At 32.4% G+C, this 12,173-nt stretch overlaps 1 protein-coding gene across 2 annotated transcripts; it reads left to right on the forward strand.

Annotated features, from left to right (window-relative positions):
- Positions 1 to 9,776: 9,776 nt before the first annotated feature.
- On the forward strand, positions 9,777 to 11,949 carry LOC143621836 (thaumatin-like protein 1). 2 transcript variants are annotated; one of them, XM_077093141.1, is made up of 3 exons: positions 9,777 to 10,018; positions 10,632 to 11,307; positions 11,629 to 11,949. In XM_077093141.1, the coding sequence occupies exons 1-3, from the start codon at positions 9,952 to 9,954 to the stop codon at positions 11,846 to 11,848; spliced, it is 963 nt and encodes a 320-aa protein (XP_076949256.1). In that variant the 5' UTR covers positions 9,777 to 9,951; the 3' UTR covers positions 11,849 to 11,949. The 2 variants fall into 2 exon arrangements, with proteins under 2 accessions (XP_076949256.1, XP_076949255.1); XM_077093140.1 differs by lacking the exon at positions 9,777 to 10,018 and adding an exon at positions 10,120 to 10,197 and having other exon boundaries at positions 11,629 to 11,946.
- Positions 11,950 to 12,173: the final 224 nt, after the last annotated feature.

Here is a 12,173-nt window from a genome sequence, read left to right on the forward strand (position 1 = left end):
AGGTAGAGGTTCAGTCCGCTTATTATATTATAAATAGCTTAGACCCTAGTCAGGAATATAGCACATACCTTGATCATATAATAAAGTGAGAAAATAGATTTTATAAGTCAAGATTATAGATAAAATATTATTTCTCTATAAAGATTATATTTCTTATGATAGAAGAAGCTTGAAATATACGTTTCTTTATGAAAAAGAAACGTAGTTTATAAATGATTAACAAAAGAGAAAGGACTAGAGGTCCTTATATTTTATAAAAGAAATAAATGTCAAGGTATAAAGGTTATGCAAACGGACTAAAGGTCTGAAGCTAGATCGTTGATCTAGTATTTATAAAAACGTTATTCTCGTACTATAGGTCCGAGGTAACAAGACAATACAAATCAGTGAGAAAAACCGAACAAGAAGCAAGGTGAATATGTCCAAATTTTATAAAACAAGTCTTTAAATGATTGCATGGGATTATATATCCCTAAAAATTTATAAACAAAAGTAATCGCTGGCCCTCAGGCTATTGTATACGTTTGTTTGGATCCTTACATATGTGGGTAGACGGTGGGCACACCGCACCACACTTGCTAATGCCTCCGCCACGTTGGGCCGGACCTAAGTAATGTCCGAGAGGGGATTATCTGGTGTATATTGGTAGTTGCTAAGTCCTCGATGCTGCGGTAGCGCTGAGTGGTTTCAAGTATAACTGGATGTTTATAATAGTAAATTTGACTTGGTTATTTCCTAAGCCACGATAGGCCGAGTCATAAGATACCCGAGGGGATAACTAAGTACTTAATGTTTTGTGTCAGCGTATTCACCAGCATGTAAATTATGGTTTTGTCATCCAAACGCTTTTATACCAACCAACGGGTGTTTAAATCCCGTCTTTTGAATATAATAATGTTTTAAACAAGTCTTCCGCGTTACAACCTTAAACTCTGATATATTTACAAAACATGTACCAACTTTGGGTCACACGCCTAGGCCCTAGTTTGTGGTGTGACACATGTCTCCATCCGGTCTAGACGATGTCTCACATGATGGAGCTTCTCATTGATGTTGACTCTCGCAGATCTGATAACATGTAGATGCTAATGTTGTTGCTAAGGTGGCTCGTGCAAATGATGTTGTTGCTGAGGAGTCTGCTAAATCACTCAAGGCTGCACAAAGAATCTTAAAGTTGCCTAGAAAATTAGCAATGACACCCATGGACCTAATTGTTTGATGACTCGGCCGATAAATTCTCATGACACTGATAACCAACAGTGAAGACATCTTAAACGCCACACGATGGGTAAGATGAAAGCCCTATCGACTTATATCTTCCTCCTGTAAGGGTAGTAAAACAATAAGCTAGACACCAAGCTAGTTGCAATGAACTGGTGTATGCTAACACTACATGAAAAACATGTCTCTCTATGGGCACAACTTCTTACTCATGTCACTGATGTATTGCAAAATACACATGATTTCCCTTGTATAGTTTATATAATATTTTATTAGTTTTCGCACGTTTTTGTTTAGAATTTGTATTATCACTAACATATTTGTGATGTGTAGGTCTCGAGACTAAAAAGAGGTTAAAAAGAGCAAAAAAAACGGAGCTTAACGAGTTAAAACCGAGAACCAGAACGAATCAGGATTGAACCAGACCAAACCAGCACGCGAACCGAGGAATATATGCAAGCCATGTCACGCGGCCTAGGTAGGGGACCTAGCCACGCTACGCGGAGCCCCTATTTCGGTGGTTGGTTTGTGTTTTTCTACACCGTCACATGCGAGCCGACCCTATTTTCTTTTCGCGCGACGCGGAGAGCCTTATTTTCCAGAAAGTTTCATCCGTTTAAAAGAGTTTTGAGTTAAAACACCTATATAAACATCATTAACCTTAACCCTAACATAAAATACGAACCAAAGCCTTTTTGGACGGAAATAGGAGTCAGTATTGGAATATTTTGAAGGCTTTGAAGGCTAGGAATCATACGGTGAAGTGCTTATCAATTGGGATCAAAGACTATAGGTTTTATCACCCTTTTTTTTCGTTTTCTACCTTTTAATTTGATGTTCACCATGAATTCCATCTTTTATGCGTTGTTTGATTTAATCATGATAGGCTAAACGTTAAAGACTGCCTAGGCTTATGATGAACTTGTGTTGACAATTGATTTTGGATTGGATTTTCCGTTTGTTGATTAAATAAGAGGTTTATTGTTATTCATTCGATGCATGTGTGTGCTTAGGATTGTTTGATGAGTTTTATTGTATCATAGAGTCTTTGGTGATTGTTTCATATAATAGGATTATGCTAGATCATCCACTGTGTGCTTTTGACTAGTTTATGGTTGATATGCATTAAAACCATAGGAAGAATAATAATTAATCAAGTAGACTTAAGCGTGCTGCTAATCTAAATAGTTGTAATGTGATAGATTATGTGAAAGATCTTGGTTGATTAATTGCTAGATTTAGTTCTTTGTAAGGAGTCCATCTAGGTTTGGTTTGTTTGCCTTGTCTATCTAGTTGAGTGAATTCTTTAAAACTACCTTGGATTTCCACGTTGAAAGGTAGGATTTTGTATAAAGGTACTTGTCATAAAATAAATTAGCGACCACAAACGAGTCTAATTAAACCCGTAATTTTAATAGGTGACTCCTTGAGAAGGGTCGAGGGTCTTGTTCGGTTTCCTATTAAGTGAATAATTTAATATCCCAGTTCCATAACACAACATTTTCCAACTATTTAATAATCGATACATTAGGGATTCTAGCCTAGGTGGTTATATGTCATTATCTGAATTAAATCCAAGTCCTAAGTCAAGTCGTGTCTATTTTTATTAATTAGTTTAATTTAGTTTTTTTGGTAACCCCCCCCCCCCTCAAAATAATATAAAAGAACTAGTCGTGTCAGTAAGTTGACTCTTATTAGCTAGTGCACGTAATTTAAAGAGTCTCGTGTGTTTAATATCTGGACTTATTTTGCAGTACTAAAGTCGACTTCACTTGCCGGCTAGTAGTTTTTAGTTAAGTCAAGAGTCTAGAATTATTACTTAATGTCTAGAATTAGCATACTTTTAGTTAATAATTTTGTAACTACTATTAGCACATCAGTCACATATTGAAATGATGGTCGTAACCACTTTGTGTATGCATTTGTGTTGAGGATCTCTAATAAGAAAAGTTCTGGCCTTATTACCGAAGCCCCCTCATCAGTATCCACTCAAAATATCACCAATGTAAGCTACTTACTCTACCATGCTGAAAAATTCAATCTCAATCTCCTTCTCCCTATATAAACTCGATAAAACGACCCACTTAAGTAGTGTTAGGGCATAGTCATGAGTAAATAACTAAAAGATACATGTATGTAAGCATTTTCATCCCATCCCCTATCTCCAAACCAAAAATTATACTAAAACTCACTTTATTTTCTCTCTCCATTTCAATTAAATAATACTTTTTATACCTTTTATCATTACCTTTTCTCCTTCCTTTACTCACAACCACTTTCAAAATATATTAAAAATTATAGGGGATGAACAGTAACTTTTCAAATATACAGAAAAATCACTACTTTTTCTAAAATATAAAAACTCTTCACTCACAACACCCTAACACCTTGAATCACTCTCTAAATTATAAAAACACCCCTCACATAGTATGAGGGGTTGGATGAGAATGCTCTAACACCTTAAATTTATAAGATGACCTTACAATTTATTTTAGACAAAATGGCAAAAGACGTCCTTTACGTTTGATCGTTTTTTCAGTAGACGTCCTTTAATGAAAGAAATAGCAAAAGGCATAATTCATGTCTCAAATTTGTTTCATGTTACGTCCTTTGTCACTAACCCAGTTAAATATTTCCGTTAAATTTGGTCATGTGCAAGGCACGTGAGGGTATTTTTGTACATTCATGCATTTTTTAATAACTAAAATAAAAGAATAAAAATATTTTAAAATAAAAATAAGTCCTCTCTCTTTCTTTCATCTCCTCTCTCTCTCACCTGCACCGCAGACCACACCACCACCGGACCACCGGAATCCAATCGCAATGAAACCACAACCGCAGAAAGAAAACCTTTCAAACCAAACCACAGCCTAAATACCTGTTGTGCTCCTCCTCATCATGCTTCATCTACAATTCAGCTTTCTAGCCTCGCGACATGATGCTAAATCCCCCACCCCTAAATCGATTCCCCTTCTGCAACAGGTGTGTCAGCGGTTGACGTCGGTCGTGTAACAGGCTACGGTGATCGAAGGAGGTAAAGGTATCATACTCCATTTCGTGTTATTTAAGGGATTTGCTATGTAAATCAGTTTATTAGTTCTTGATATATGGAATTAGGGCAATTTGTTATACCTGAATCGAACATTAATCAGACGGCGCCGATGTTTTGCCGGTAGTGGATCCGCTTGTCAAGGTTTGCGGTGGATTTTTTGACTTGCAACAGAGCGATGAGATGCCAGCGGTGTCTGTTGCCGGCCAATTCAGGGATATTGATTATTTCCTGGTGAGTATTTTTCGTTGATGAAACTTTAATTAAGCTTGTACAAACACCCGTAATCTGCTGAGATTTGAATGGATTGGACTTTTCAGATCTGAGATTATCCCTAATCGATTGGATTGGTCTTTAAACGGTGGTTTGCGGTGGTGTGATCTGAGATTATCCCTAATTGATGTGGTGGCTGACGGTGGTGGCGTTGGGAGTTGATCGGAGTGGTTGACAGTGGTGGAGTGAGCTAGAGAGTGGTGGTGAAGGGGGTGATTGAAGAAAGAAGATGATGAAGAGAAGAAAGAAGAAAGAAGATGATGAAGAGAGAAAGTATCTTTTTCTTTTTAAATTTTAATTATTAATTATTAAATAATTGTATAGAAGTACAAAAATACCCTCATGTGCCTTGCACATGATCATATTTAACGAGAAAAATTAACTGGGTTAGAGCCAAAGGACTTAACGTGAAAAGGATTTGATACATAAGTATGTTTTCTGCTATTTTTTTAGCTAAAGGACGTCTACTGAAAAAACGATCAAACTTAAATGACGTCTTTTGCCATTTTGTCTTTATTTTATAACGGAAATATGGGTCCCAAAAGTTTTCTTTTGATAATCCACGACCTATTACTTGTTGGTTTTATTAGCTAAACATGAACTAGCATTACACTTGCAATGTATATTTAAATTGAAAGACAACACTTGCCCAAAAAAACTTGTAAGACTTTGTTTAAACAGTTATGGAATTTAGGATGTGTGATGGTATCCAATTCCGAGTGTTTGATCTTCAACTTCCCAAATCTTGAATCCCGAGCTTCAACTAATGCAATACAACACAACGAATTAGTATTATCAACATATATTATCTACCTATTCTAATAAAGTAAAATAATTGTGAATACTCGTCATCTTTTGGTTAATTCTCACAATTGTTTCCCTCCAAAACCATATATGTAATAGATAAATAATTATTCACTTTTCTTTTATACTCTATTTATATTATATTTATATATTTTTATAAATATAAATATTAACATATTATTTTACTATATATTTTAAAATACTTGGTGAATTTCAAAAATCAACAACAAATCATGTTTCTCAAAGATTGAAAAGAATATAATTTCAAATGTTATCATTCACATATTGTAATATGTATATTGTAGAAGATTGCAAGGAAAAACAAAACTCAAATATGTTTTCATTTTCCAAAGTAATTTTTTAATCAATAAATTATAAATATATGCTTAAAAGGTGATCAATTTTTTTAAAATCAATCCATTAATCTATTATTATTATTATTATTATTATTGTAAATTTCCATATAAATTTATAAATTATAAATATATGTTTTAAATCTATCCATTTATTTTTTCGGTTAATTTAGTAAACTATATATATGTTAAAATGTAAGGATATTATATATGAATCACTTTCAGACATAACAAAGTTTATCATACTTAATTTCTTAGTTTTTTTATCAATGATTGTTTTGGGTTTTTTTGTGGAACTTAAATTTGAATTTATTGGTTAAAAGTAGGTAAATAGATTGTTTGATACATGTTAACTACATTTAGGTCAAAATTTGTTAAGAGTCAAAAATGGAAAATTTGAGTATTTTTAACAGTTTGAGAATGCAAATAGATTTATCGTCAAGTTTGTTATGGGTTCAAAGTGTTGACTTGAAAATGTCAAAAGGATGAAAAAACATGGGTTTCAAATTTATTTTTAAAGGCATTTTTTGAAATAATATAAAGGTTCGAGATTTGACAAATTGACTACTTTTCCCTCGAATATTAAAATTTAAGAAAAGATGACGAACACTTTCGACATGCCACCCCCGTGGCTATCAATGCTTCTAACTTTTATCAAATTTGAAATATTTATGTTAGCATTAACTTTTCCTTCAATGGTGATCAGAACATTATATGGAAAGAATGTCATACAAAACTATGCTCCATTGAAACAAAATATTCACAAAATTGAATGGGTTAACATGTTATTTTTTATGTCGTCATTATGACAAAGTCGAGAAGCCCTCTGAAACTTATCAAATTATTTTTCACTGTGAAGATCAGAAAAACATTGTTCTTGAAGAACATCCGTCGTTACAATTTAATGTTCTCATTTCCTTTGATGTGTGGTAAATTGATAAATATATCAGCAAAGGTAACGCTCCTTTTATATTTAGGCTGAGTGGTTAGAACTACTATCGTATGAGAAGTCTTATTTCCGAAATTGGTTCATAACCAAAATTCTTTCAATTATACATATATGGCACTGAGAATGAAATTTTCAATAGAAAGAAGCATTCTCGGGTATGTTTTTGCAAGGGCATTTTTTTATTACGTTTATTTAAAAAAATCGTTTTGTGATATATATAAAATCAATTTATGTACACATAATATAGATACAAGCATAGATGTAATACATTTTTCATTTATACTATGTAATTATTTGCTTTACTTGTAATTTTATAATTTGAATTATCCCGTGTGTGACACGGGCTCTAAAACTAGTTTATATATATATTAACAATTTTAGGAGGCTTTATGCATTATAGGTTGCAAACCTTACTTTATCATTTGTACACTACTATCTATTCTCTATTTTGTTTTTACATATATAAGCCCAACTAAAATTTAAAACAAAGAATTCAATTGGTGTGATGTAAAAGTTGTTGGGTGTGAAAACATAGGTCTCAAATTCAATTCTTAAATGGGTTGGATTTGGTATATTTTTAAATATAAATGTTCAAATAACTTTGTTTTTATACATTTATACACTTTCAAGTAAATTTAAACAAAGAACAATTTAAATGTTCAAATAACTTCGTGTTTACATATATACACTCGCAAGTAAATTTTTAAACAAATAATTTAACTGGTGTACATTGTGTAATTAATAGTTGTTTGGTGTGAAGCCATAGATCTCTTCAACACTTGAATTAGCTGGTTTCATGCTTTTATTATAATAAATACTAGGTTAGAGCTCGTATTTTACACGGGTAAAAAATATAATAAAAATAAAAAATTATTATATGTAATACGTAAATTCAATTGTTTTATATAATAATTTTTATTAAGTTTTTGATATAATATGCACTATATTTTAAGTTGAAAACCAAATCTTGATGTTTGATTTATTTCAAATAAAACATTCATACCGATATTATTATATTAAATATTGTGTGTATAAAAATGATATTTATAACAAAATGTTGTTACAGATTTAAAAACTAAATTTACAAAGACTAAGGTTTTGTCGTAAAAGAAAATAAATAAAAATGTATTATATTTTAAAATAAAGAAAGAAATGATGAACAAATTTAAATGGTTGTGTTAAAAAAGATATGAGAAGATAATGTTATATTGTGAATCATGAAAATGTTAACAATTAAATACAATTTTGATTTTATACTTGAAGAGAAATCACATTTATATACGTTAAGTTAAGAAATCAAACACAATTACCATTTTAGTGGAGTTGGTAAACATATTTGGTTTGAAACGTGAGGTCTTTGTTCAAAACCCGTATCACATAATAATATATTTTTCAAAATTTTATAAAGCCTTACGGGTTATGGGTTATAATAGGAAAACGGGTCATGGTTCATAATATAATAGGAAATAGTGACATGACATCTACTTGGCATATATGTGGAGTGCCTAGTTAAATGTCATGTGGACAACTTGTATTGCTTTAATAGTATAGTTAGATAAATGTTTAGATAATACTATTTAGTTTTAATCAAATTCACATTGTTGTGGTCCCTAAACTTAATCAATTTATATTTTTTTTATTAAAAAGACAAGCCGCTTCATACTTTATATATATGCAACCAACAAATAATTTCTCGCCAACATTTTATAAACAAAGTAAAACAAAAAACTTACACCCAACCCCACCACGTTGCGGCGGGTGAACCAACTAGTAATTACATATAAATAGGATATACTAAACCAGACGTGATATTACTCAAAATCTAAGTCCAACCTAGGCCCAACGTACATAGTCTCTGCCAGGTTCAAGTAGCCTACGCTAGGTTAACATAGGCCTTAACATTTGGGCGGTTAATCCCGAGCATTGTTGTTCGTTGCCCATACACTTAGGCTTAATCAAAAAGATGATTTTTATTCAAATGTTTGAATCAGAGTGATTATGTCAGTAATCTTAAATCCTATAATTTTCTATAATCAAAATGTAACATGCTCAACTAAACAAATTGTAACCCTAGCTACTTGTTCATGCTAAAGAAACAAGTGAATAAACCAGAGTACAAGATAAATATAAACATTAAAATAGTCATTTTGATCATTTGTTTTTTTTTTTTACAAAATGATCCATGAATTTTTATTTACTTAAATATCATTTTAACCTTTTTTTTTTTAAACAAAGGGCACCTAATGAAAATATGGCAGGCAATAAATTGTTTATTTTTATAATTATAATATAATTTACTTAAATTAATTATAAAAATAATTTTAAAAAACAATAAATATAACATTATTTATATTTACATTTCTCCACAAGAACATATTAACATTATTATTTTTATATTACAAATACATTTTCGCATAGCAGCTAGCTGATATATAATTTTAATTTTTCTGTTTATGTTCTTTAGATTTCATCTCTTTATGCGTTTAATATATAGGTTAAGATATTGTTTTAGAGCCGAAGTTTCTCTAAAAGTAGTCTCTCAATCTACCGGATAGATGTATAGTTTACCTCACATATCCTAATAACAACTTTGAACCTGAATAGAATATTTCACTAAGTATAATTGATTAATTAGGTTGAATCTACTAAGCTAAATGATCTAAAGTTTTGTGTCATATTAAGCACTGAAGCCTGCAACGCCAAATAACACATGTCACAACTTGATTAACCGGTAATTTTGAAAGGTTAAATAGTATTTTGTTAAGTATCTTGATTAATATAGGTACTTAGAAAATTTTCCATGTATATTAATAACATCCACCTTATAATTCCCGGTGACCATCTCTACACTTTTCCAGCTCGCCAATCTACATCTTTATATTCTCTCTTTCCCATAATAATAATAATAATAATAATAATAATAATAATAATAATAATAATAATAAAACTATATATACACAGTTGTATCCACATAGCATACACTCAAAACTTCAAAAGTAATACTTAACTGCACACCTAAGCATTGAACCACCCTATAAAACTTTGGTTTGTCAATCTCATAAGACCCCCCTTCTTCATCATCATCCCACATTTCTTTCTTTCTTTCAAATCCAACAAACAAACTCCCTTGTTAAAGCTTCAAGTTTTATGGGTGGTGAAGATCATACACATACAATCAAACTCCGCATTTCTTACGTACTAGCAATTGAATATAACTTGCTAACAATCGACGATTCTTACACCGAAAGAAACCTCCAATTTTAGAAGATCTAATTACAATTGTTTGTTCAGTTATTCCATTAATGGCGATACATTCGTTTGTGTCTTGTTTTTCCTTTGCAACCATGGTTTTCTTGATGACTTGCAACGGTAAGGTTTTTAATTAATTTAATGTGTCTCTTAAAGTTTTAAGGTATAATGTAATGATGATATACATTATATGAAGTTAAAAACTTGCATTCATGGGTTATGATTATTAGGGATGGATCAGTTGACGCTCAATACAAGTTCCATCACCTGATTCATTCACCATCAGATGGTTCTTAAAGGTGCAGTGGCATATATATACTTTCTAAAGTATAACTATTTAACATTGTTGAACCTTGATAACCGGTCTTGTTGAATACTTTCAAACTATCTTGTTATAATTCACACCGGCTGAATCAGACACCATTTTTATTTATTATGCTTCTTATTTTGTGAATATAATAAACCCGAACCAAAAATTAGTAATAGTTGCATATTTCGTTTTAGATTAAAATATATATTTTAATTTTCAATTCAGTTTTATTCATTTTAAAAACCGTTCCGACCAGTGAACCTGTAAGATCGCCGGATCAATAACTATGCTCATATATGAAAAGTAAAAACGTTTTGATAGTCGCCAAGACATTTCTAGTTATGATTATCACTTATCTTTGTGTAAAGTTATCATTAAAGTAACTAATATTTATGTTTTTCCTTTTTGATTTTGTAATTTCAGGAATATCAGGAATGACATTCACTTTCAAAAATAGATGTGACTACATGGTATGGCCAGGAATATTATCAAGTGCCGGCAGCACCCCACTCGATAGCAGCGGGTTTGAACTTAGCCCCGAAGAGTCACGCTCCTTCCAAGCCTCACCCGGTTGGTCAGGTCGATTTTGGGGTAGAACCGGCTGCACCTTCGATGCAAGTGGCCAAGGAAGTTGCACAACTGGAGATTGTGGTTCCAACCAAATGTCATGCAATGGGGCTGGTGCCACCCCACCCGCCACCCTAGCCGAGTTCACCATCGGGTCAGGATCAAACGTTCAAGATTTTTATGATGTGAGCCTTGTAGACGGGTACAATTTACCAATGGCGGTTGATGCTAGTGGTGGAACGGGTGTATGTGGTTCAACAGGGTGCGTGACTGATTTGAACCGAATGTGTCCTGCTGAGTTACGAGCGGGTGATGGTCAAGCTTGTAAAAGTGCATGCGAGGCTTTTGGGAACCCGGAATATTGTTGTAGCGGTTCGTTTGGATCGCCTGATACATGTCGCCCGTCAGTTTATTCTCAGATGTTTAAATTGGCCTGCCCGAGATCATATAGCTACGCGTATGATGATGCCACGAGTACGTTTACGTGTATGGTGGCGGATTATACTATCACATTTTGCCCTACATCAACAAGGTAACTTTTCTAGTGACAAATGTTACTCTACCCTAAATTATGCCATAATATACTCTAGTACTAAATAACTGGAGTAATTAGCGAACAAACATCACTAGGTCACTAAACTTTGTGATGCATTTCGTTGAAAGTAACTCCGTAGCAAATAACTTTTTGATAAAACAAAGAAAGCAGTCACAAATCAAGTGTTAGCAACTTAGCATAATTAGTATATTTATTTGTGTGTTTAACACGTTAAATATAAACATATAGATTTAAATCAGCTTTAGTGGCCAATTTGTGACAGGATTTTGTTCCCTATAACCCTTTTGTTATTTTCAGCCAAAAATCATCAACAGAGTCATCGGTAGCAACCTCAACCGGAACAACGACCAGTGGTCCGCCAGTGATTCCTAGAGCAACTGAACCCAAAGATGATTCGAACGGCTCATCGTCGTGGCTGCCAAGTTTTTCCATTGGAGGATCATCAAGACAAATTTCCAATAATGCCATCACATGGACACTAATTTCATTATTTGTTTTTCGCCTTTTCCATTTATGAAAATATATATATTTAAGCGAGACTGTAATTACATGAGAATTGCATAACCACGTTTAGATATACATTGATCAATTTGTAATTAAGTTTTTCTTTTTGTATGATTTATGAGTTTATATTGACTTATTAATAACTTCCAATCATTTTTTATTTAATTTTCCAACTTAGCACGTTAAATATAAGAATAATATTGATATAAAATCGTTACAACAGGTCATGTGATGATATAAGATAAGAATTTGTTTAATTTATGAATCTGAACTTTTAACATGATTAAATATACGGGGTGTATTCGATATAAATGGGTTCAAATCATGCACCTTGTAGT

Source organism: Bidens hawaiensis, unplaced genomic scaffold, assembly GCF_021521415.1.
Source record: "Bidens hawaiensis isolate Kalapana, Puna unplaced genomic scaffold, B.hawaiensis_p1.1 tig00002977_1, whole genome shotgun sequence".
NCBI lineage: Eukaryota > Viridiplantae > Streptophyta > Magnoliopsida > Asterales > Asteraceae > Bidens > Bidens hawaiensis.